The 27,610-nt window shown below is 36.9% G+C and overlaps 1 protein-coding gene and 1 long non-coding RNA gene across 2 annotated transcripts; both read right to left on the bottom strand.

The window, feature by feature from the left end:
- Positions 1–10,843: 10,843 nt before the first annotated feature.
- LOC141594097 (putative cysteine-rich receptor-like protein kinase 20) lies at positions 10,844–14,163 on the bottom strand. The gene is made up of 7 exons (XM_074414293.1): positions 13,258–14,163; positions 12,751–12,870; positions 12,435–12,556; positions 11,977–12,187; positions 11,633–11,870; positions 11,379–11,529; positions 10,844–11,261 (listed from the first exon to the last, which is right to left on the bottom strand). The coding sequence occupies exons 1-7, from the start codon at positions 13,982–13,984 to the stop codon at positions 10,962–10,964; spliced, it is 1,869 nt and encodes a 622-aa protein (XP_074270394.1). The 5' UTR covers positions 13,985–14,163; the 3' UTR covers positions 10,844–10,961.
- Positions 14,164–21,488: 7,325 nt separating this feature from the next.
- LOC141594096 (uncharacterized) lies at positions 21,489–24,089 on the bottom strand. The gene is made up of 3 exons (XR_012522004.1): positions 23,836–24,089; positions 23,652–23,723; positions 21,489–21,794 (listed from the first exon to the last, which is right to left on the bottom strand). It is a non-coding gene; the product is annotated as an uncharacterized LOC141594096 (long non-coding RNA).
- Positions 24,090–27,610: the final 3,521 nt, after the last annotated feature.

Genomic DNA, 27,610 nt, shown 5'->3' with positions numbered 1-27,610 from the left:
TGCATCACAAGAACGGACAAAAGTAGTAGCATCTTCTTTCAAGATAGTAGGCCAAAAGAAACCCGGTTGCATTACCTTATCAAATGTCCTAGAAGGATCCTGATGACCCAACATAAAAAGAAGAGTGACAATGAGAGAGAATGGCATGTACCTCACCCTATGGAATACATCGTCTATAAATACCGTATGCGCACTCCTGGAACAAGTATGGATCATCGCAGAAATACCGCTTCACATCATGCATAAATCTCTTCTTCTGTTGATAAGACAAGTCAAGAAGAAGAATACCTCCAGCCAAGTAATTAGCATAATCTGCAAACCATGGAGTGCTCGCAGCAAAGGCTAGAAGATGGTCATCTGGAAAAGAGTCATCAATAGGCAAAATCTCTCTTCCTGCAAATCTCAAACGAGACAAATGATCTGCAACAACATTCTCAGCACCAGACTTATCACGAATTTCTAAATCAAATTCTTGCAATAATAAAATCCATCTAATAAGTCGTGGTTTAACTTCTTGTTTAGTAAGATACTTTAATGCTGCATGGTCAGTATGAACAATAACTTTAGAACCAACAAGATAAGCTCTAAATTTGTCTAAAGCATAGACAACTGCAAAAAGCTCATTCTCCGTAGTATCATAGTTGATCTGCGCATCATGAAGAGTCTTACTTGCATAGTAAATAGCATGCAACACATTATCTTTTCTTTGCCCCAAAACATCTCCAACTGCATAGTCACTGGCATCACACATAATCTCAAAAGGTAGGCCCCAATTTGGAGATCGGATCATAAGAGTTGAGATAAGAGCTTGTCTATTCCTGTCAAAAGACTTAACACACTCATCAGTAAACACAAAAGGTGTATCTTTATGAAGCAGCTGAGTTAGAGGTTGAACAATTTTTGAAAAATCCTTAATAAAGCGGGGATAGAACCCTGCATGACCAAGAAAACTACACACACTTTTAACATTAACCGGATACGGGAGTTGCTCAATTACCTCAACCTTAGCTTTATTCACTTGGATACCTTTACCTGACACCAAATGACCAACTACCACCCCTTCAGTAACCATGAAGTGGCATTTCTCTCAGTTGAGCACAAGATTGCTTTCCTCACAACGCTGCAAAACCTTGGTCAAGTTTCTCAAGCAAACATCAAAATTAGTGCTATAAACACTGAAATCATCCATAAAAAATTCCATAATAGACTCTATGTAATCAGAAAATATGGCCATCATACAACGTTGAAAGGTAGCTGAGCATTACACAAACCAAAAGGCATCCTCCTATAAGCAAATACACCATATGGACATGTGAAAGTAGTCGTTTCCTGATCGTCAGGATGAATGGGTATCTAAAAGAAACCGGAGTAGCCATCTAGGTAACATAAATAACTATGACATGCTCATCTCTCTAACATTTGATCGATATAAGGAAGTGGAAAATGGTCTTTCTTAGTAGTTGTGTTCAACTTCCTATAATCAATACACATCCTCCAACTTGTAACAAGTCTAGTAGAAATTAATTCATTCTTATCATTCTTTACTATTGTAGTACCTCCCTTCTTTGGTACAACTTGGACAGGACAGGCCCACTTAGAATCAAATATAGAGAAAATAATGACAGCATCAAGTAATTTCTATACCTCTTTCCTTACCACCTCCTGCATTGGAGGATTTAGTCGTCTCTGACCCTGTGCACTAGGCTTGTGGCCTTATTCCAAATGAATACGATGCATACAAAAGTCAGGACTAATGCCTTGTAAATCATCAATGCTATACCCAATGGCTTTTTTATGAGTTTTCAAAACAGTCAACAAAGCAGAAATTTGGCCTTCGGTTAGGCTAGCATTGAAAATTACTGGGTTCATTTCACAGTCATCCAAAAATTCATACTTAAGATGAGAGGGAAGGGGTTTAAGTTCAGGTTTCTTTACCTCGGTAACCTTAGACGGGATACGTAAGTTGTATACTTTTTGATGTGGGCATTCCTCTCCAGTTAGAAACTTCTCAATCTCATCAACTTCTTGACTCCATGAACCCGTCTCAGCAGCTGAATCAGAAATAAGGGCAATCTCCAGAGGATCCCTGTTTAAACACATAACAAGACACTCATCAATATTAAAATCAACAATATCAATACTATGACAAGTATTTTCTATCATGGGATGTTCTAAAGCTTTTTCTAAGTTAAAAACAATGGTATCATCCCCCACGGCTAAAGTCAGTCTCCCTCTCCTAACATTTATAACCACCCCCGCTGTGTGAAGGAATGGTCTGATGATAGGAATTTGGTTGTCCTCAGCCATATCTAAGACAACAAAGTCAACGGGAATGAAGAATTTCCCAACTCGAATGGGAACATCCTCCAACACACTCAATGGGTGTTTAATAGAACGATCGACCATCTGCAAAGTCATATTAGTAACAGTCATTTGACCCATATTTAGTTTCTTACAAATAGAATGAGGCATGACACTAACCCTAGCTCCTAAATCACAAAGAGCTTTACTAATAGCAAGATGGCCGATATGACAAGGAATAGAAAAACTCCCTGGATCCTTAAGCTTAGGTGGTGAATTAGCTTGCAACACGGCGTTGCACTTTTGAGTAAAAGCAATGGTCTCCACCTCATCAAAGAACCTCTTCCTTGTCAATATTTCTTTCATGAACTTCGCATAAGCCGGCACTTGAGTGATCAACTCAGTAAAAGGAACACTTACCTGTAAGTTTTTCACTACCTCCATAAACCTTCCAAACTGCTTGTCCAGCTTAAACTTTTGTTGACGATGCGGAAAAGGTAGTGCAATAGTAATATGCTCGGCTTCCTTTGCTTTAGAATTAATTTTTGAAACACCGTCCGGGGGGTGCCTCGATCGAGCGTTGATGTCACTCGATCGAGCACAGAAGATCCTCGATCGAGTCCAGGGCTACTCGATCGAGGAACTAGCATTATTCCGTCTTTTTTCTTTTTCTCGCTTTTATTCTCGTCTCGTGTTTCAGTTTCGTCAACTTTTTTTCATCATCACTTAGCTCCAAATTACCCAATCCTTTAGGATGCATATATGGTATCGCATCTTCATTAGTGGGCAATTCTTCTTCATTACTTGGCAATTCCGAATTTTGATATGTGGTACCGCTCCTCAATTGAATGACATTAGCTTGCTCATGAGCTTGCTTACCTTGAGGAGGAAGATTTTCGGGCTGTTTTGAAGAATTATCAACCGCCGTCTGTGCCACTTGGGTATCGGACATCTTATTATGGGCAATCAGCTCAGAAATTTGAGTCGTCTGCTTTTGTTGCATTGACAAAGTTTGTTGCAAGAGATTTCTCAACTCCGCCATCTCATTATTTGGAGCTTGTTGAGGAGGTTGTTGAGGAGGTTGTTGATATTGATTATTAAATTGCTGACCTCCTTGATTCTGCCTTTGATACCCTCCTTGTGGTTGGTTACCACGGTTTTGAGGAATAGTATATGAATTTTTCTGTGGTTGTTGCGGCTGTGGATTTTGCACATTGTGACTAGACCATTGAAGGAAAGGATGCTCCTTCGTTCTTTCATTGTAAAAATTAGAGAAAGGTGTACCTTGCCTGAAAGACTGATAGGCATTAACTTGCTCCAATGTGCTCAAGCACTCAGCTTCATTATGACCATCCATACCACATCTAGCACAAGACTCCTCCTGTTGACTCATAGCATGAACCATCTCCTTGTTACCTAAAGATTGGGTAGTCTTCATCTCAGCAATTTGGGCAGAAATAGCCTCTAACTGTCCCGCAAGATTGCTATCTCCACCATTCCCACGTGTACTTCCCCAAGGATTTCCATACTTAGCAGTATGGATAGAAATCTACTCAATAAACTTCCACGCGCCATCAGAATTAGTGTTGTCCTGAAACCTCCCATTAGCTGAGGAATCTAGCACAGAACGATGATCATCATACAACCCATTATAAAATTGGTTCCAAAGAAATCACTTTTCAAAACCATGATGGGGAACCGAACGCACTAATCTTTTGAAGTGAACCCATGCTTCATTCAAATCTTAAGTAGCTGTTTGTTTGAAGCTGGTAATCTGATTTCTCAATGCATTAGTCTTCTGTGATGGAAAGTACCTCTTGTAGAAAGCAAGAGATAAAGTATTCCAGTCAGTAACTCCTTGATCCTCCATATCCAAATCTCGCAACCACTCCGCAACACCATCTTTTATAGAAAAAGGAAAGGGCACATGTTTCACCTGATCTTGTGTCACCCCAACAGTTAAAAGGATGGAACAACAATAAGTAACGAATTTCTGCATATGTTTAGTAGGGTCTTCACTACCTAACCCACCAAATAAGTTTCGTTCCACCAAATTGTTGTAAGATGACGAATTTCAAAAGATCCATTATCTGTGGTAGGGAGCTTGAATCCTTTTGGGATTAAAGCCAAAGTAGGCTCGGAATAACTTGCTAATAAAGTAGGCATGATGGTAATCTCAAGAACTGGAATTTCAAGGTCAGAAGCGGCGTCCTCTTCAAAGGACTGATTTTCTGAAATAGTAGAATGCTCCGTCTCGACGTCAAGTATACTCAAGATTTCTACTTGACCCACTTCTTTCTAAAACTTTCGTCTGTAGCGAAAAGTCTTCTCTGGCTCAGGATCTATTGGAAGAATCTCGGACCTAGTTGGCCTGGGCATACACGAAACGAACAAGAAAAGTGTGAGAACGGTCTCAAGGAACTAGGTTCCCTGAGACAAAAAGACAAAATAAACAAAAACAAACAAGAAAATTGTTGTCTCCCCGGCAACGACGCCAAATTTGATAAGGCTAAAGTCGTATCACCTAATCAAAGTAAATCTATCTCAGTACTAACAAAATAGCTAGTGGTAAGACAGGTATCGAATCAACAGGGAGGCGGTAATATTCAGTTTGCTAATATTTAAAGTGTCTTAAAGGTAACAATTTTATGGAGGTTTTGGTTTATCTTAAAGTAATTAAAAGATGATTAAGAATAATATCAAAGAGTCTAGGATTCCGGTTCACTAGGTCAATTATATGGGGTTTATCTTAATCAATTATTAGGTCAATCAAATTATCTAAGGTCATAAGATTGATTAATTCTATTATGTCCTTTAGATTAAGTCTAACATGCAATCGCTAATATTAAACACAATCTATCTGATTATCGCAGCCTATATTAATTCTAACCATGTCGGTGAAAGCATTAATTCGCTACACTAATTATAGCCTCAGGACTTAAATCATATAACTAGAATAAGAACAATATTCAAACGATAGTTTAAACGATATTACTAACAATCAATTAATAATCCCCTTTCTAATCAACCTAGATCCCCTTCATCCTAGATGAATAAATTAGCTACTCATGGTGAATTGAACAACAACAATAAAGATGGATAACAACATAATCAAAAACATGGAATAACAGTAATGAATTAAAAGTATAAAACTTGAATAATAAATTATGAAGAACGATTAGTACCTTAGTAATTAATGAGTAAAGATTAAAGAACAAAGTATGAAAGCCTAAAGTAATAAAAGCGTAAAAACATAAACCCTACGAGTTTAGAATATATATTACAAACAAGACGTGTTTTAAGAAAATACGAAAATAAGACCATCAGAGAGGATCCTCGATCGAGCCTCAAGATACTCGATCGAGGATCGATGCTCGATCGAGCCCTTCTTTATTCGATCGAGGAATCAAGTCCAGCAGCTTGATTTTCGTCTGAACTTCTCTTTTTGTCTTCAAGTCTCCTCGTTTCTCGTGTCATGCCCCGTGTATTCCACTATGCCATAACCACAATGCTCATCTCCACTTGATTCACCTCGTAATGCGTCATTTTTGCATTAAAACATAAAGAAGCGGCAGTATCGACATTTCACTAATAAATGCATATAAATGATATAATAGGCACAAAAACGGTATCAAAACAACATGAAAGGAGTTATAAAAGTGTACATAGAAGTGATACATCAATTACAGTATTTACCTAATTACTTTTAGTTTATTTTATAATGTTTAATTTATTTTGCTTTATTCTGGTGTTTTTTTTTTCACGTAATATTAAATTTCAGGTGCTCTGTTAAAATTGCAGTCTGTAGGGTGATTATTTGAAGTCGGGAGGTTGATAGTTAGATACTTAGATCAAATTATATTTATAATTTTTTAATGTAATTTTTATTCGTAATGTTTTAATATTATGGGAAATGTATACTACGTAATATATGGTTCTGTATTTTTTTTTTTGATATGAATATATTTTTCTGTATAGTGTAATAGTTTATATGTAATTGTAATGCATAGTCCTATCAAATACGGAGTAAGAATGTACAATGACAGAAATTAAATCCCCTAGAATTATGGTGGACCACGTTTGGAATAAAAAGTATGTAAATTTCCTGGAAAGCGGGAGCCAATAGGAAACCTTTAAAGGACTTCCCTTTTATACTATGTATATTTTGAAAATCTGTTATCTGTATACACTCTTTTATTAGACGTATGGGTCATCCTCAGTGGACGGGATGCCCTATAAACACTCTCAAAAGATAATTAATCAAGGAAATGTAATCTAGGCTTTATCTTTCATTAGCGCTAAAAAAACCGTCAAAACATGTTTAATTCACGACAATCATATTTTTCGCGAAGCCTTATTAAAAGGGATGGATCATGGACCCGGAGTTTCCATTCATTGTAGAAGACATATTTGAGTTGAGGGTGGATCAAACTGAGTCGGGTGCTTGATGTGGTAGTTGAAATGTTTCGCTGATGTATCCTGGAAATGAAGGCAATGGCAGCGAAAAGTCGGTACTCAACCATATGATAATCGAGGACATATTAGATCGATCAGCTACGTTCTTCTGTACGCATAACAACCCAATGTGTATGTGTCTACTGACTTCAGTTTCCAATGAAGTACTCAATGCAACTTTTGGGTCAACGACGTTTAAGATTGTTCCCTCCCTCCAATTTTTCCATACCTACGAACACACATAGATTATTTCAGTTTTTACATTTAGTGTTATCGTGTTTACATTTACCAATGCAAGTAAATGAAAGAGACGAACAAAAAATTACTCTGTAACAAGAAACAAATGGGTGAAATATTAACTTAGTTTATAGGAGTTAGATAACGCGTTTTGAAGAGTTATGGATTCTAAGTACCTAAGAGGGGAGGGGGCGAATTAGGTACTATTTTAAAATTTCAACTTAAATCTTTATTGTTTAAAGATAAGTTGATGAACAATGTGAAGAGCGAATGGATACATCAATTAAAAGAAATGATTAAATGTGTATCATGGAAGCTCGAAGAAACAAGAGATGTTTGAAGGTGACAGTTGATCTGACTATTACTCGATGATCTTAGTTTATGAAGTAAAAAAAGAAGACCAGGAGTGACAGTATTCAGGATTGTTGCTAACAAAATCTTAAAATGAAAACGAGTAAATAAGTTGCAGCGGAATTAAAAGCAAAGAGAAAAACAACACAACGATTTTGAATTGGCTCGGCCGACACTGTAAAGGCCTACGTCCAATCTTCTTTTATTAATAAGTGAAGTTATCTACTCCGACCACTTAAAACACTTACAATAAAAGGACCAACAACCTACTCCGGTTGCGACTCAAGTTCCAAGACTACTCCGTCTTATGAACTCTACACTCTAACTAGAATGTTTACAAACCAAGTTTCCTTAAACTGATTCCTTAAAAGAATTGAGAAGGACAACTTATTGTTGCAAACGTTTCTAGATTTGAGAGTATGATACTATGAGATAACAGTGATTTCGACTGACACACTTGAAGACTTTAGAAGATTTTTGCAAATTAGAAACTTTGAGTTCTTAAAACTGATTTTGAAAAGGCTTTGATTTCTCAAGTAAAAGTCTTGCTTTCAAAGTGAAGGATGGTGCTCCTTTTATAGAGGGAAAAACGAATGAATGCTTGCTAGGGTTTGTTGTTAGGACTTTTGGTTATGAGACAAAAGTGTTGACCTTTCCAAACTAGCACCAAAAGGACTTCTTTCTAAGAAGCAAAAAGGAGAAAAAAGAGTTTATAAATATCCTTAAAAAGCCTTTGTGTTTTCAGAAACAAAGAGGATAAAACATTAGCAAGAAGACAACTCTTGTTAATAGAAGAAAGAACCAAACAAAGTTTCATAAGAAAACAAGCAAAGGTGTATCATAAAAGAGGAAATGTTTTGAAGTACTCTTTACAAACTCCTTTTTAAAGACCACCCTTCCAAATATTTCAAGTTTGAAATCTGAAATATGAAATCTCATTTTGATAAGGATGAACTATTTGAAATGAAAGATTTGCTTCAAGTGTGACGGGTCAAACGAGATGGTCAAGCATACTACTACCCGTTATAAGTAACGGTATGCCTGGCTGTCACTATTACATGTATTTTACTCTTTCATCTTTTACATAGGTTGACCAAACGACTCTATATCTTGGGTAGCAAACGATTGACGATCCTTGATTGATTAAGACTTGCAAATTGATCGATTAAACTTGAAATAGTAAACTAAGAAGGCACAAGTTAAATGGATCCTGCCTGCTAAAGGTCGTCGACAATTTACTAATTATCGTCGACAATTTTAATGAACTTCCAAAACTACCCCACCCTCACACCCCCCTTATATTTTTTCCGTCTTGTTTTGTTTTCGTAAAAAAATAATTAATAATTACTAATAAACCCCGTTCGGGGATAGTTCGTTTTATTTTAATTTTTTAATTTTTTGAAACTTATTTTAATTAGCGATTATCGATCCACGCACCCAAAACTAATTTAAGACGGAAATTAATAATTTTTTTATAAAAAAAAAAATTGTTGAAAAAGGGCCTGGATGAAGAAATTTTTCGTCCAGACCAAGGTCCGGACAAAGAAATTTTTCGTCCAGATCATGGTCCGCATAAAAATATTTTTCGTCCCGACCAAACCGACGGAAAATATTTTCGTCCGCATTTCCAGTCCGATTTAAAAATATTTTCGTCCAAAAAAAAAAAAAAAAAAATTAAAAAAAAAAATTTTAAAAAAAAAAAAAAAAAAAAAAAAAAAAAATTCGGACGAAAATATTTTTCGCCTGACTGGTCTGACGAAAATATTTTCCGTCCTGACCTGGGTCCGACGAAAAATATTTTTGTCCGACCATGGTCCGGACGAAAATTTTCTTTGTCCGGACCTTGGTCTGGACGAAAATGTTTTTCGTCTGGAAAATTTTTTTTTTTTTGAAAAAAAAAAATCATTTTCTGACTTAGATTAATTTTTTGGTGCGGTAATCGATAATCGCTAAGTTCTCGTTCATGTTGTTAATTACAAATCCCGCTTTTTTTTTTTTTGAAAAACCGTCTTTTTTTTTGTTTGAAGGATTTTAGTGAGACGGAAATTGACTTGTGTTTTAGTGAGACGGAAATTGCATTTTAGTGAGACGGAAATGGAGTTATGTTATGGAGGGCAAACTTGGAAATTTACATTAATTGTCGACGATAATTAGTAAATTGTCGACGACGTATAGCAGGACCCAAATGGATATGTCATCATCAATTAAGACAACCCAACACATTTGAAGCAAAAGAGTAAGAGGTAGACCAGAATCCTAATTTTCGACATATGAGTATACATTCCTACTCACTGACTCAATAAGAGAAACCTAACTAGGCAGAATGCTAATTTCAAAGACTCAGAGGTAGAGCAGATTGCTAATATTCGACATATTATTCTGTTCCGCTGAGGTAAATAACTCGGTCTTCACGGAAAAAAACGATTCTGAAGATAAAGATTGAGCTGCAGAGCAGAAGGCTACTTAATGCATCTGCTTTGAAAAGGGGAAGATGAATATGAAGTCAAAAGCACAAAAGATGCAATGTATTCAACCCCTGACAATAAAAATAACATAAAATTGCAGTGTCATGTTTAACATGAATTGTTTTATCACAGGTTCTTGGTTTAAGACGGGTTATCCGTATTAAGCTCAAGACAGATCAAGTAGTATGAATAAGACAAAAAACAGAATGTATGAGAAAATGCAAAAGATTTGTCGTACATGCTCAAGTGGTATAATATTTGACCCGTTTTAATGTTAAGGGAGACTAACAGTTGTTTTATTTAGCTTAGTTATTTGGTCAATTCTTTGAACTTTTCTGGATAACTTAGTACTGTATTTTTTATAACAAATTACGATGACTTGCTATAAAGTTGACTAATACAATATATTAGCATTCAGCATTCAGCAATCAGTAATTTCTGATGTTATGAGTATGATTGTATGACGGCAGCAGTTTGCCTAACAGAACAAGAAACCAATTTTTATAAATTACATACAGTACGAACGAAATGAAGAACGATTCCACAAGAAAGACAGATTAATTAATCGACAAGACGAATTTATATGCAAAGACATACTTACCCATCCGTTTGGAGTACTATTCCATAAGAAACTCCTGCATTATCCGTTCGCCTGATTTAGCTTCATTCATTGCATCAGTATTTCCCTACCATAATTCCTGCAAAGTTACCAGAACATGCAGTTGTAAGAAACAAAAAAGAGTTGCCATTCGCAACTAGCGAGATATACTTCATCCGTCTCAACTAATTCATTACTTTTGATTAAATACTGATCAGTCCTCACAAATGAACAAAAAATGTAAAGAATCCGAGGAGACAAAGGGAGTATAAAACAAACACGCAAATGTACTGCTTAGTCTTATTACAGTTTACAGCTGCCGGAACATACACAAGCTCAATCAAAAGTTAAGAAATCTGAAAAGTAGAGTCGGGTTATAGAGTTACATCGTTTCATCATTTCACAAGGTATGACATCCTTCATATCAGATCAGATAATCAAAATGTATCAGTTATAGCACTCATGAATATATTTCTTGTACAAATAAGAGTCGTTTCCAACATTCGTTAACACCTATATGACTATATCCACCAATGTGACACGCTCCGTGCAAGTTACCTAACACTGACATCAGTAAAAACCTCGGCTGTGAAAACCGCGTTACTATTATCTGAGCGTTTGGACTGGTTTCTCCGATAAGGAAAAGCTGGAGGAGATTTAGCAGGAGGAAGAACAATTGATTCGTTGCTCATCATGGACACGATTGACGCCATTGTCGGTCTTCTAGTAGCGTCTTCTTGGATGCTCAATAGTCCAATGTGGATGTACCTGGTGACCTCAGTTGTTGAACACGCTTCTTTAATATTTGGATCCGCCAATTCCATGATAGAGCCTTCTTTCCATAGCCTCCATGCCTGTGTGGTTAAACGACAAACTTTCATTACCAAATGCATATTATGTTATGTTACTTGCTCGCGCTCAAGTCTGTGTTGGTTTATCGTGGACTAATTACTCAAAAGATATAAGCTTACATAATTTAGTAGGTTTTCATCATCTTCTTCAATAATTGAGACACTATTCCTGCGTCCGCTGACAACTTCCAAAAGTATTACACCAAAACTGAAAACATCGGACTTGACAGAGAAGTGCCCTGTTGCTGCATACTCTGGCGCCATATATCCGCTACATCATGTCAATTATAAGTCGCATTCATCAACAAAAGTCATTGCAACTCATGGCATTTATTAAGTGCATAGTTTAACCTTGCAGGGAACTACTAACTTACAATGTTCCTGCAACTCTGCTAGTATTTCCTTGAGTCTGGTCATTTCCAAACAGTTTTGCCATCCCGAAGTCTGCAATTTTCGGGTTCATATCAGCATCTAACAAAATGTTACCAGGTTTGAGATCCCGATGGATAATCCTAAACCGAGAATCTTCATGGAGATAAACAAGTCCGCGTGCAATTCCCATCACAACTTTCTTTCGTGTTTCCCAATTCAAGTAGGCCCCTTTCTTTGAATCTGCAGTTTTAAACCCGAAACATTAAGCAGTCAAAAGTCCAATGAAATTTCTTTCAAGCTGCCACACTAAAAAATTATCAAAATTTAATGAAAAGAAGTATGATACCATATAGATAGCGATCAAGACTCTTATTTGCCACAAACTCATAAATAAGTAGTTTTTCTTCTCCATCCAAGCAAAATCCGAAGAGTTTGACAAGATTTTTATGCTGCAACTTCGCGACCAGGCTTGCTTCACTCTTGAATTCCCTGATCCCTTGTCCCGACTGACTAACAAGCCTCTTAACTGCTATTGCCTGTCCATCTGGAAGTGTTCCCTGAAATTCAGTAAATTAGCAAACCCGACAGCGATACCCCAATTCTAAATTATAAACACTCCGATATATAGTGATTAACAGTAGGCTGATGTAAATCACAGGAAAAAGTTCATTATGAGACCTATGTAATTTATCCGTCGTGGTACTGCAACTGCATTTAAAATTTTAGCATATTTTGACATGAGACCCATTTATATTTTATGGCATGATGCTCTTCGTCCCTTGAACACGAGTAACTGGTACATACCATGTAAACAACTCCGAATCCACCTTGACCAATTTTATTAGCTGGCGCGAAGTTGTCTGCAGCAGCTTTGATTGTGTTATACTGCAAATGAAGGTTCTCCATGCTCTCCATTTCATCCAATCCTGGAAAACAAACCAATCCGAAAATGTAGGCAATGGAATGACAAGTTATTGGCAAGTTAAAGTCGGAAATATGAAAAATTAATCGACGGAATTTCACTCAACTAAGAATAATATCTAGCTGCAGCCAAATACTCCATAAGTCCACAATGAATCAGATTCCATATATATGTATAAATCTAAAGAAGTTGCTTTACCAGTGGGTTTTCCTCTTCTCTTGGCTTTCCTCAAGTACAGGTACAAATGCAAGATCAAAGATATCCCGGCTATAGCTGCAACTGTAGTTAGAGCAATCGAAGAGGAGCTGAATCCTTTCCCTACATTTAAGATTAAATTCAGATTAAAGCTAAGCTGCTGAGTGCTTATGTTAACCTTAACCTAACTAGATAAAGTAGCCGAAAGTTTAGTTGTAAGCCATGGTACTTCGAAAACTTTACTTTGGCTGTGTGTCACATATGTACAAGATACTCATTCAAACACAAGGCGGTAATTAGACACTTGCCTCTAGGCCAAAAACATAAAAAAAAAAATTCCACGAGAATTTGATGTCTGACACTCTAACACGCACCCAATGCCCAACACTTCTAGCGAAGTCTTGGTAACGTAGGTCGTAAAATGCCTAGAATATGAATCAATACGATGGGAGCATAATAAAAATGACTTATCCTTTAAGAATGGAGAAAATTTCAAGGGTCTTCTGTTACCTTCACCCATATTCAGATAAAAGTACGTTAACCGGCAACTTGGTAAAACAACCGTGCTTATTTGTACACCGTTCATCTTAAACTTGTTTAAACCCGTCTGCAGGCACGTCTTACAGTCAGACCGCCTTAAATCAGGAGTACACTCAACATATGCTACAAGTCCAATGAACTCTTGTACAAAAACTATATCATTTTCAAAAGCCAGTTGCGAGTTATCCACAGTGACCCTATTAGAGAGATCGGTCAACGAGCTTCTTAATTCCTGGTCAAACTGTTTATAATCTGACGGCCCATACTCAAAGATCCGGTAAACTGAATCATCTTCAATGGAGAAGATGGACCGATTTGAATAACGTAACATGCATATGCCATACCAAATTATCGCTTGCACATCATTTGGACAATTCTGCTGGATCTGTCCCGCTGCAATTGTTATGCAAGTACTGCAAACCTGTGCCTTGTAGCCTCCATTGCAGAGGAAAATACCTTCAATTCTGTTCTTTCCCGACCCAATAGAAGAGTTGTAGAATTTCGTCGTAGCTGCTTCCAAGGTGAGATTGGATAGTAGAAGATTAAGGTTGGTTTGATAAGTATTTCCCTCATCAGAGCTTACTCCCTCTGAACAGTACTGGCCAATGATACCAACTTGGTCTTCAGAAATAACGCGTTTGAAACAAAAGATCAAAAGATAGAGCAGAATAGTATTTTTCAACTTATGAATAAACATTCCTATTAATTGACTCAATAAGAGACAACTTGACAGAAAGCTTGTTTTCAATGATTCAGAGGTATAGCAGAATGCTAATTTTCGACATACGAGTCTGAACAGTACTTGCTGAGGCAAGTCACCTTGTTTTGAGATACGAGTTCGAAGCAAATAATTGAGCTTTATGAAGAGCTGAAAATAATTCTGTAATCAAATCAATTAATTGCCAGTCAAAAGTACAGAAGATGCAATAGCATTCAACCCTGACAATAAAAATAACATAAATTTGTTTTATTTAGTTATTTGGTCAATTCTTTGAACTTTCCTGGATACCTTACTGCTTTATTTTTTAATAGCATATCAGCAATCAGTAAAATTTCTGATGTGTATGAGTATGATGGTATGGCAGCAGCAGTTTGACCTACAGAACATGAAATCGATTTTTATAAAATGAGATTTAAATTACAGAAACTAAAGATAGATCAATACATGTTAACCCATGTATTTTACCTTTAGTTGCATTAATTATAGAAACTAGTAAAGGATGACTATGCTGCGAGATTCGATAGGAGGGTACCTAGGTTTTTCTGGTATAGACTATTCTCTGCGTAATTTCCACAATTCAGACAGTTCAAATTAGATGCCTGTGTTGTGAACTTGTGACAGTGCAGTAATAGAACACAGAAGTCATACTTGGAGCATTCTTAACAATTTGACCATATCTTCGCGATGCAGCTTTATCAACAGCAACTTTCCGTTTCCTTATAAACAAAATGCAACAGTTAGACCAGTTTGAATGCTACTTGGCTAAACACAGTGGCAGGTCCGGGTTTTACGACACTGAGTGCATCTTCAGATAAAATAAATAATCGACTGACAATAAGAATTTATATGCAAGGACATACAAGTCCCTTTAAAGTACTATTCCACAAGAAAGTCTTGCAGTCAGTATCTCCTTAACACAATTCCTGCAAAATTACTAGGACAAGCGATATACTTCATCCGTCTCAACTGATTCTTTACTTTTAACTAAATACTCCTCGGTCCTCACAAATGAATGTAAAGAATGTGACGAGATCGAGAGAGTATTAAACAAACACGCAAATGTTAATAGAAGTTGACAGCTTTATGTCAATAAACAAGAAAGTTTCAACAAATTTTCTAGTCATAAACTAATTTGTTAACTTCAAAATGTCGGTTTCAGCTAAGCTAGCTGGTAAAGTTACGAGTTTGGGAACTTATGACTCGAGTTCGAAAATGCCATTATGACCCACATGACACCTAAAAAACACCGAAATAATGAACAATTCAAAAATAAACATCAGGAATAGAATGAACAATGAACAATGATCATTGGATGCTATTACTTGAACTTAATTGCTGTTTAAATGTAATTGCTCTGTACATTACTTGATTATATATTCTTAAAATCGGAAAATTAAAACAATTGCAGAAGTACTAAATTAGGGTTTAATGAATTGGGGATTCAGGTTAAACCAAGAAGTGGAAACAATTACAAGACAAATGGACAATTAATATTAAGGAAACAACATAATTAATTAGAGATTGTCATAGATAATCGTATTTTTTAGTAATCTAGGTTTTAAAAAATTGGGAATTGGGGAAGAACAAAGGCAACAGAATTACCCAGATTTTTTTTGGAACATAGAATTACTCAACAAACTACTCATGAGTCATAAACTATTTTAAACAAGGTGTCGATTTTGTGTAGGACAGTTGTATGAGCGACTTGTGAATTAGGCTCTTTTCTTTCTGGCTTTTTAGAGCTGAGTTGAACTGAACTGAATGGACTGAACTGAACTGAACTTAACTTAACTGAATTTAACTGAACTTAATGAAACTGATTGAGGCTCGGGGGACTCAGGAGGGGCTTTCTATGCTGCTGGTTGATTTCCAGAATGCGTTCAACCTTGTTGACCGCTTCGACCATGCTTCAGAGGTCCGCCGTCGTTGCCGCTCTCTCTCCCGTTGGGTGGAGTTTTGTTATTCCACCCGCCCGCCTTTTTTATGGGGGAGCACCGCTTGTGGTCTTGTCGGGGTGTTCACAGGTGATCCGTTGGGGCCTTTGCTTTTCTCGTTGGTTTTGCATCCCTTGGTTTGCAAGATCCGGGACACTTTTGACCTCACTTTGCAGGCATGGTACTTAGATGATGGCACCATCGTGGGTGATACTTTGGAGGTGGGGAAGGTTTTGGACTTGATTATGTTGGATGGCCCTCGTTTTGGATTACATCTTAATGTCTCCAAGACGGAGGTCTTTTGGCCTGTTGAGGATCCACGGAGTCGGCTTCCCGGGGTTTTCCCCACTTCTATTTCTCGGCCATTGCGCAGTTGTTACGCTTTGGGAGGACTCACAAGATTTGTCCCGGTTTTAGCAAAGTGAGATTGTGGCGACGAGAGTAACTAAGACCATTGAGCTAATGGACTTGGTTGCGAGGATTGAGGACCCGCAATGTGAGTTGCTTCTTCTTCGAGCTTGTACTGGTATTTTTAAGCTCTACTTCTCCCTTCGTACTTGTTCCCCTAGTGTTTTTGGGTCTGTCCATCTTCTTTTTGATGCCGCTCTTCGTTCTAGCTTGGAACGTATTGTCACCGCGTCGGGGCCGGGTTTTGGGGATTGACAGTGGCGCCTTGCTACATTCCCTTTTCATCTTGGTGGTCTTGGTGTCTATGCGGCGGGAGATGTTTTATTTTATGCTTTTATTGCGTCCCGCTTGCGTCTGGTTTGGTTTGCGAGCTAAGCTCCTCGCCCTTCCGTATTGTAGCCGCCGGCCCCCGCTTTTGATGATGCCGCGCAAGTGTTTACTGCGACTACATGTTCTGGTATATTAGGTCACCCTAGTGAAATTGTTGCCCCCAAACTTATGAAGAAATTGGCAGACATTTATTTCACGACGGTTGCTGCTGCCTCAGAGTCTGTTTTCTCTTTGACACCACGCCAACTTGCTTTATGGCGCTCGGTGAGGGTTCTTACTCCTCCGATTGGTTACGTGCGGTTCCTATCTCGGGTTGGGGCGGACTATGAACGGAGGACTTACCGTAGTGTTTTGGGGTATCGTCTGGGTGTTCCGTTATTCACGGTATCTAGGCCTGTCCCGCTTGCTCTCGGGTTTTTGCTTTGGTGATGTTTTTGGGGACCACGTTGTTTCTTGTCTTTGATCGTGGGCGTTAAACATCGGCATAACCTTGTCCGGACACTCTTTTCGACATCCGCTATAGATCCGTATTACCGCGGGAAGGAGGTTGATATCGGTTTGGTTGATGGGCATGGTGGCTCTCTTCGTCCTGCGGATTTATTGCTTTATTCTTGGGACAGGGGGCGTGATGTGTGCGTCGACCTGACAGAGTGACAGGTTCTTCACCTTTGACTCGGACTGGGTTGGCAGATTTTGTGCCGGGCCGGGTTGTCGCTGATGCTGCTCAGCGAAAGTGTGCTAAGTATGGGGATTTGTGCGCGATAGCGGGTTATGGTTTCCTACCTTTCTCTTTCTCTTCACTTGGGGAGCTGGGTTCAGATGCTGTTGCCTTGCTCAAGCGGATCCAGAAATTCTCGGTATCTCAGGATGCGGGGGCTCGGGGCCGCTTACATTTTTACTAGACTTAGCTTTGCTATTGCTAAGGGTGTGGGAGCCCAGATTGTCTCTCGGCTCCCCACCAATTTCATGTAAACTTTTATTTTTATTTTAATGAAAGCTGCGCACATCCCTTTATAATAATAATAATAATAAGGGTGTGGGAGCCCAGATTGTCTCTCGGCTCCCCACCAATTTCATGTAAACCTTTTATTTTTATTTTAATGAAAGCTGCGCGCATCTTATAATAATAATAATAATAATAATAATAATAATATTAATATTAATATTAATAACTATATAACAATATTAATATTATTATTATTATTATTATTATTATTATCATGGTGATTTTAAACATAAGAAAATAATAAAATCAAATGCATGTTCTAAAATTATCTTTGATCATAATCTCCCTTTCTTCAATGTTTTTTGTATTCCTTTTAGGTAGTGTTTTTCTTGTTACTATTTTTTTTTTGATGATGGACGAAGATGAATATGTTCTTAGTTTTTGGCGTTTTGATGTGGAAGAAGATGAAGGGAGATAAATGGGGGAGTGATTTTTAATTTTAAAAGAAAATTGTGATCTATTAGACAGATATCGATCACAATGGAAAATGGCGCCCTTTTGAAAATGCATTGGAAAGGTATTTTTTTTTTTAATTGCGAAATATCACTTCTCGTTTCACAAAATTGTTATATCACGCCCCCTGTTTTACTTGTTACGCCCCTACTTTTTCATTTATTCCTATTGTATCCTTGGACTATGTAATTAATTAAACTAAAAAATATTTCTCATTTTTTAGTTTATGGTTTTCGAGACGATTTTTACAAAATTATAATCGGAGACATTTTTTAAATTATTGTTTTATAATTATTGGATTTTGGTAATATCTTTTACAATAACTAATAATTGTATTATAATAAATGATTTTAGTTGAACTTTTCATTTTTGATTTAATTACCGCTTTGTCGTAACTGAGTTTGGGGTGATTTTTAGAATAATTAATTTAATATGTACCCGGTCTTAAAAATACGTATTTTCCACCAACTATTGCATTTACTTAAAAATTCACTAAAAAAAAAGAAGTGGCCTTATCTTTTGAATTACAAGACGCAGCCATGGTGGTGTCATGTGAATTACAAGACGGTGACATGGCCATGTCGTGTGATTTATACGACAGAACCATGGGTGTGTCATGTGGTTTACATGACGGGTCCATGGCCATGTCCTGTAAGACACACGACAGTGCCATGGCCGTGTCTTGTAATTCACACGACAGGTCCTTGGCCTTGTCTTGTAATACACACGACGGGTCCTTTGCTGTGTCTTGTAGGCTACATGACGAGGCCAATTTTCGTATTTTTTTAAAATCGTGTTATGTGTGCCGTTAAATTTAATCTTATTTTTCAAATCTTGTAATCATTATTTTTGAAACGATATAATCTTTTCATTCATTCATTCAAGACGATTTTTTGTAACGATTTAAAATCGTCTTGAATGAATGAGTTAAATCGTCTTGAATGAATGAATTAAATCTAATTTATAGACGACTTTTTGTAAGATGAATGAATGTATTAAATCTTATTTGCGTATTTGTTGAATAATATTCGTTTATGCGGCATAAATGTTTTGTAGTTAGTCTATCGAATAATATTATTTAAACCATTTTATCTAATTTGCTTATATTTTCTGTAATTAGATCAAATTTGAAAAGTTCAACGAAAATCAATTACTATAATACAATTATTTGTTATTGTAAAAAACATTACCAAAATCCAATAACTATAAAACAATAATTTTAAAAGGGACGTGCTAAATCCCGCACCCAATTTACTAAATCCTACACATTTTTTTCGTCTTATTCCGAATTTATCCCTCTCATTTCTCACCCTAATTTATCCCTCTCACGTGAAGAAATCAAAAAAAAAAACCTCGAGCAACGACAACAAACAACCAATAACCCCTCTCCCTCCCTCACCCCTACCACCCCTTACCGCCCTATCCCAGCGTCGATCGCCCCTCCCTGCCCCATGCCCGCGCCGACCACCCTCTGCCCACCATGTTCGTTGCCTTGACTCAGAAGCAATCATGATTCGATCTACCTTCAGCCGCAATGAAGCTGTTGGATAGACGGTGGCGGGGTTGGGATGGAGTTGACGGCGAGAGGGCATGAAGTCGGCGTCGAGGGCAGGCGGTCGGAGATGATGGAAGGTGATTGGGGTTATGGGAAGGGGTTGTCGGGAATCGAGATTGGGAATTTGGGTGTTTATTATTATTATTTTTTAATGAAGGGTAATGGTGGAAAAAATAGGCAAAATGTGTTGGATTGAGTAAAATGATGTGTTGGATTTAGCAATTGCGTTTTAAACCGTCTCCCATTTTAATTTTGTAAAAAACCGTCTCCAAAAATCATAAAATAAAAAACCAAAAATAGTTTACTTAACTAATTACATAGTCTAAGGGCAAAATAGGAATTAATGAAAAAATAGGGTGCGTAACAAGTAAAAGAGGGGGCGTGATATAACAAATCTCCTTTTTAAACCTGTTTTACTTGTTACGCCCCCTATTTTTTCATTTATTTCTATTTTACCCTTGGACTTTCAAATTAATTTTAGAAAAATTTAAATATTGTTTTCTCCAAATGTATTTTGACGACTATTTTTATAATTAATTTAGTAATGCAGACGGTCCCTCTTAAAACACTCGACATAAATTATTTTAATGTATTTAAATAACAAAACCGATTAAAGAAAACAAATACATTATACATGTTAAAAAAAACCAACATCCTCTATGTCAGGGTTACAAGACACGGCTCAGGCTCCGTCATGTGAAATACAAGACATGGCCCTGGCACCGTCGTGCAGGCCACATAACATGGCCATGGACCCATGGTATCTTCATGTAAGTCACATGACAAGCTAAAGGCCCTGGCTCCGTCATGTAGTTCACATGACACTACCCACCCACCATCGTTTATTGTTTTTTTTTTCCTAAACTATTTCGATTGTCACTACCAAAAAGCGCAGCATATTTACGACAAAAATGCAACCTTAATAGGTTCTACACAACAATAATCCAACACTAATGTAAAAAACCGTCTCTGGAAGTTAATAACCATAAAACAATATTTATTTTTAGTTAAATTAATTTTCAAGTTCAAGGGCAAAAAAGAAATAAATGAAAAAAAGTAGGGGGCGTAACAAGTAAAACAGGGGGCGTGATACAGCAATTTTGTTTTCAATTAAAAAATGTTGACAATGAGTATGATAGACGACGCTAAAACAAAGTGTACAACAACAGGGGCGGCCAATGAATTCCAGTGGCCCTGTTCGAAGTATTCATTGGGGGCCCTTAATTAGAACCGCTAAATATTAATCCCTCTACTCGTTGGAGTGACCCTTCTTCATTTGCATGTACTAAAACATGGCTAAATTTGAGAAAGATCTCGAAATTGTAACACAAAATCCGTAAATTTTCAGTGTAATTTTCACTATTAGATTTGAGATAGCGACGCTAAAACAAAGTCAGTCAGAGTAAATTTATCAAATGTATTAATCAAAGAAACTGAGAGAAAATAATGGAATTATGCATCACTCGAAAAAACTAAGAAATAAAAATAGAAATATTTATAAAAAAAACTGATACTATAAAACCAAAAAAAAAAAGATAAGAAGAAACAAAAGTCATATTGTAACACCCCCATACTCCAAGTGCCTTACCAGGACCACTCAGGTATAAGGACGCTACCATCTCGGTTACCCGAGGCATGATAATCATAAGACAATAACGAAACAACTTTAAATAATACTCCTATAAGTTTAGTGAAAGGTTACAACTGAAACCAAATACCAAAATACGATACATGTTCTCAAATCCAACTGTCTACTGAGTTAACTGAAAAGTTATAAAACTAGTAAAGCTACAGCGGAAGACTTCTATCGTCAGACGGTGGTGTGACACCCCTCGATAGGGCATCAAAATTAAAGCGGAAAATACGAGATTTTTAAAACCTTTTAAAAGTTTAAAGTGCGAAATCCACCATAAGTGATAAAACAAAAATGAAAAGAAAGATAATTAAGTTTTACAATTAAAAACAAGTGTGTTGGGGAAAAGATATCCCACGAATAAACACAAGTCTAACGATAGGTGAGTCTAAGCCAACTATAACTAAGGTCCAAGGGTCAATGTTCTCGCTAGCTCACACGTCTTCCCCATAATCTGCATCACGAACCTGTCATTCATGTAAACATGAACGCCACAGTCAGTGGGGAGTAACTCAGGGTTCTCCCAGCCACAATATGTCAAAATACAAGTAAACAAGCACTTAATTTACACATATTGATCATGCATCATACTTGAATAATATGAACAAGGGAATATAAACGATAATCATAATGAGATAGGCACATTGCATTCTTAATGAGATAGGCATGGTACATTATATTAGACATGCATTCAAGGTAACCCAAAACATGGATATGAGATTAGACATCGAATCATATGAAGAAGGTAAACAACGGATCAATTGAATAGAAAATACATGGATGGAAACCAATAGCCATTACTTGAAAACCTCTTAACAACCATAGCACGGGACGTGGCTACTAATGTCACATTCATACTTATGGCTTGCATCTCACCATAAGAACGGATGGGAACATCAATCCCGGCGATCATATCGCAACTAGGGGCTTGCATCTCACCACTAGTATCCGATAGGACCAAGACTCTCACAAACAATCATAGAAGACGCGCACTCTCGTATATAAGAACACGCCAATGACCGTAACAAGCAAGACATTTACAAAGGATTGACTCAAAACAAGACAAACCCCTAGACTCCAACCTCCTGGTAGGACGACGCTCATAATACGGTCCTAGTCTAAATCTGGCCAGACTCTCGGGATGGACGACACCCGATTCGACATACAATCCCAAATCGTATCCAAGACTCAATCCATGACACCTAGCCGTGCCTCAAGGTCGAGTAACCCCAAATCGGAACCATGGTACCTAGCCGTACCCCAAAGTCCGAAGAGGCGGAAGGAAGATAGCCCAACTCGGAAACAATGGCACCTAATCGTGACCCAATGTCCGAGGGCAAATAAATAAGGAATGTCGAGTAGTCACACAATGTAAACCGTCACACTCCGGTCACAAATACGAGTAACAATGATCATGTGAACATAAACACGATAGAATGTCATATGACACGGGGTCACTAATACGAGTAAAAATGATTATATAAACATAACATAAATAATTCATGTGAAGCATGCATAAGTACAAGAGTATAACAAATATCAAGTACTCCCATGATAAAAGTGTCTCAACACATCATACACAAGCATTAGAACCAAAGTTAAGATGCATACCCAACAAGAAACTCAAAACCCAATCTATAACAACAAGTTTAGTACTCGACTACGACAAGGGTCAACTTCAAACGGTCATAACTTGAGTTCTATACATGATAATGACGTGAAACCAGTTGGAGGTGATAGCTTATCCTCTTACGGTTCTAACGGTAGGTCATAAGCCTCAAACAAACAAGTAACGAAGAAGTTATGACCATTTTACGAAAACTGGTCCAGGCTGAGTGCGCAGCTGAGCCGGTGCGCGCGGGGTGCGCAGCCTGCGCCGTGGTGCTGATTTGCACGACACAACAAACTCACCTTCATCCCCAAATCATTTTTTTATCATGCCAATACAATCCTAATTCCACCATATATTACCCAAGCAACTTTATACAAGTATTAAGGGTGAAATCAAAGCTTAAAAGAGGGATTAAGACACAAGGTTCGATTCAAATTCAAACAATTCCAAACTAACAAATTCGTGACATAATTAAACACAATTATTAAGCATGAATAAGACGGTTTCTTTACTAATTCATCCATATAAACATTCATGTAACCCAAAGGATTGGAAATTCCTTCAACTAACCATGAGATGGTTTCTCATACAAACTCATTCAACAACAAACATGTGAAACAAGAAAAGATTCAAACTTTAACATACATATGAACAAACTACAACATATAAACACACAAATTTGACATAATGTCGAGTAACCCATCACCGTTACCTTTTTGCTCTTAATCTCTATTGTAATCGTCTCACAAGCAAGAATCCACTTCCGGGTCAACTAAACTTTCTCCTAAACATAAGAAAACATCAAATAAGACTAAAAATCGAAACTAGAAAAAGGGTACCATATAGAGGATGGCTCGACAGCCCCAATAATGGAGGAAAGTCGGATCTTTTCTTACCTAGAAAGAAGGAGGGCGATGAGAGGAAGAGATAGACGCGAAAATCACTTGAATCGGATAAGAATTGAGCAAATTATGGTGTTTTGAAGATTTGTAAGATAGATGTATAAAAATGGTGAGGGTTGTTGAAGATGAATTTCAGAAAAATGAAGAGGGAGATGAAGTTGTGAGGTGTTAGGTGAGGGTTTTATGAAAAGAAAAGAGAAGGAGAAAAGGCCCATAAGTTATAAAAAGCCCAACAACTCAAATTGAGTCGGTCTCTACTAGAAATTACGTCTCAAGCCCACTACAACTCAAGACGGGAAATATTATTATTATTATTATCATTATTATCCGACCAAAATATTTATTTTATATAACTTAAGCTTTAAAAATATAATACTTATAAAAATCATATTTAATAATGAAATTAATTAAATTAAATAATTTACAATATAAATAAGACCATAGAATGGTTAATTAAATTATAAATGTCAAAATGGAAAATTCGCGGGTGTTACAATCACCCCATCTTTTAAAAAGTTTCGTCCTCGAAACTTGAAGGTAGAAAAGAAAGGTTATAAAAAAATAAAACTGAACTTTTAAAATTGGTAACCAAAACATTAAAAGGTTACTTATCGTAAGAATCAAAATCCTTTCAGAAGTCTCAAATAAAATTTTCCGACAGAACCAGATTCTCATCAAAGGGACGAAAATGCTCTCGTTGCGCATTCAAGAACATCACATTCCAAATCGAAGATATGGTCAAAAGCAAATTATTTGTATAAATCGAAAATCAAAATACTTTCAAAAACATTAATGAAGAGTTTTCAAAGGTATAAGTCTCATTCATGGAACGAAATTGCTCTTGTCGTGCACACAAGAACGCTAACTTTCCAAGTCTAAGACAAATTTAAAACAAAAATCATTCGCCGACAAGCGCAGAACAAGTTATTAAACGTTTCAAATAACGAGTTCTAACATCCGATCAACGTCAAAATCAAAAGAGAAGGCAATTCACTCAAATTTTCTTTTGCAAAGGTCAAAATAGAAGTAGAGGCTTCATTTCTAAATTAAAAAGGAAGTCAAATTCCTGAAAATATAATATTAAACTTTTGACAACGAAATCATAAGTAGACCAAAGCTAGTTAGAAATTGAGCAAAGTTAAAAGTAACTCGGGTTTAGCAATTAAAAATCAATAAAAAGGAGTTATACTCGTAGGACAAAAGGATAACTAAATCAAATTTTCATTTTTGAACTCTTAAAATAGGTAGGGTTTAGTAAAAGTAACATAAACCTTTAACGACGAACCAAAAATGGTAGTTTGAAACGTTTAGAAATTTTATGAATTGAAAAGTAACTTAGATATCATGAAAACAAGATACGCTAAGAGGGTTCAAACTTAACCAACAAAGAGATATGATGAACTTCCTAGGAGAAGAGTTGAAATCGAATCTATCAGGATATCAAAGATTGAGTTTCATAGGTGAACATCAAATTCTAAAGGAGGAGCAAGCATAAACGAGGAAGAGAGGTATGAACGGAAACACTTATGGTCAAAGAGGACGGGAAATTAGGCAACAAGGAAACACTAGATACTTAAATCTCGGACAACAAAGTCATCCTGAACGGTAACTCATAACCACATAACTCCCAAGAATTTCCTCAAAATACTTGCACACTTTACTCCTATGCTATCCCGTGGGTCATGTCACTCCACCACAATTGTGATTCCATAACCCTCAAATATAAGTCATCTATAAACGATTTCCACGAAAGATCAAAACTACTAACAGAGTTACACACATAACCAACTATCGACTACTAGGAGTTCTCACTATGGTAAAATCCTTAATCAAAGGTCAAAATCTCAAGGTCTTCATACTTTCTAACACTCCAAACCAAAATCTTATTCACACCCGAATTCACAAGCATAGATGATCACATTCCCCAAATCATAAAGACCACCAACCAAAAGTAAATAGGTTTGTCATACAATTTTTTTTTTTCCTACCCAACTCAACTCGGGTTCCACTAATCCAATTTTGACGAAATCAAGGTTCACAAAGAATCCTCAAAGAGCATCTCACTCACTCTACAACGTAGCCAACAATGCCATCACTCCACTAAAGAAACAAGAGCAATAACTAGGTCAAGAAATGATAGGAAATTTCAAGGGGATACATGAACATGACGAGGTGTGAGATTAAAGGGGTCAAATAATAAAGATAACTAGTTAACACCAGTAAGAGATATTAGAATTAGATAGGTATTCAAGGCAAGGAAACGACAAGTAAACTTTTATACTTAAGAAATAAATCTAATCAAGGTATGAACGAAGGGAAGGAAGATGATTAAAGGTACGAGGGGGATTTTAGGGCTTAAACCATACACTTTCTAAGACTTAAGGTTCTCTCTAACAAGGTCACGCCTATTAGGATATTGTACCATCATAACAAAACGACCAAATTCCAAAACGAGGGTCAAGGCAATTCATCTCATTCCTTATATGCAAGTCTCTCTTAAAGGATTACACCTCTATGACTGATCAAGGTAAAAATAAACGCTCGCTTAAGGGTTGATGAATTGGTTAGATTCGTTGTTCACCTATCCTATCACATATTAGGATTTCCCTAAAGTAAATCTACCACTCAAGTATAACATCATCTCTTGTCTCAAGCACTCGACACAACCTCAATGTTCCTAAAACCATAGGGTTAACAAAGACTTCTCAATACTAAGTCTCTCTCAACTCAAGAACCCTCAAGGGTGGGCTAATATCAAATCACATCACTAATCCATTATGGTCATCAACATACCATTATCCTTTCTAGTTACTAAAACAAATGCTAAAATATTCCAACGATGTACCTTAGTCTCACTCTCATACCATACCTCAAGTGGTAATCAATATCACTCACTAAAACCAACTAATAATCCCACAATTAGCATTTCTCATATGGTCACATGTACATTATCAAACTCTCATATCTAAAGTGATTACGAAAGCCATTCACAAACTCGACTTACTTAATAAATCCTACATCCTCAAATCCACCATTCAGTTTCATCCATTTTAAGTCAAGTACTAAGCATTAGTATCCCAAGGCACGTCTCACTACACTTCCCAAGGTTTTCAAATCTCAACCATAAACAACAAGCCAAGTTCTATAACCTTAGTAACAAATGCAACTCACACTTGACAACATAAATAATGCCACCAATCAAGAATACTCACTTTACCAAGGATTTAGGTCTAAGAATCATTAAGTATATCTCATCTCACTACCTAAGTCTTTCCAACATCAAATCCTCTCCAAACCAGGATTAAGAGTCAACCACAAACAATCTCCTCAAAGGTCAAATTTCCAACCAAGGTCAACATTCCTCAAAAGAAAGAGTTTTATCAAAAGGCGTTAAGGGAGGATAAGCAAGGAACAAGGAACAAGTTATGGGGTATAGGAGTAGCTTCCAAGCAAAACAGAAGAGAGTTTAGAAGAAGGATAAGCACCAAGAGATAAAGAATAAGGCAAGATACACAAAGAAATGAGAAACATCTTTGAGGAAGTAGAAGCATTCTTCAAATGTTGAACAAATCTTCAATCCTCAGCAATAGGCACCAAATCTTGATCACTACATTGGTAAGTTTACGGTTATTGATCCAAGGGCACACAAATTATTAAAGGACAATCAACAAACATGTTAGAACCTAACAAAGAGCAAACACACTACAGACTACCACCTTAGGTCCTTAAGTCTACCCATCTCTCATTCATTATTCAAGGTCAAGTTCAC

Source organism: Silene latifolia, chromosome 8, assembly GCF_048544455.1.
Source record: "Silene latifolia isolate original U9 population chromosome 8, ASM4854445v1, whole genome shotgun sequence".
NCBI classification, from domain to species: Eukaryota; Viridiplantae; Streptophyta; class Magnoliopsida; order Caryophyllales; family Caryophyllaceae; genus Silene; species Silene latifolia.
The sequence above is the reverse complement of the archived record's forward strand: the minus strand, read 5'-3'. Positions and strand labels throughout refer to the sequence as shown.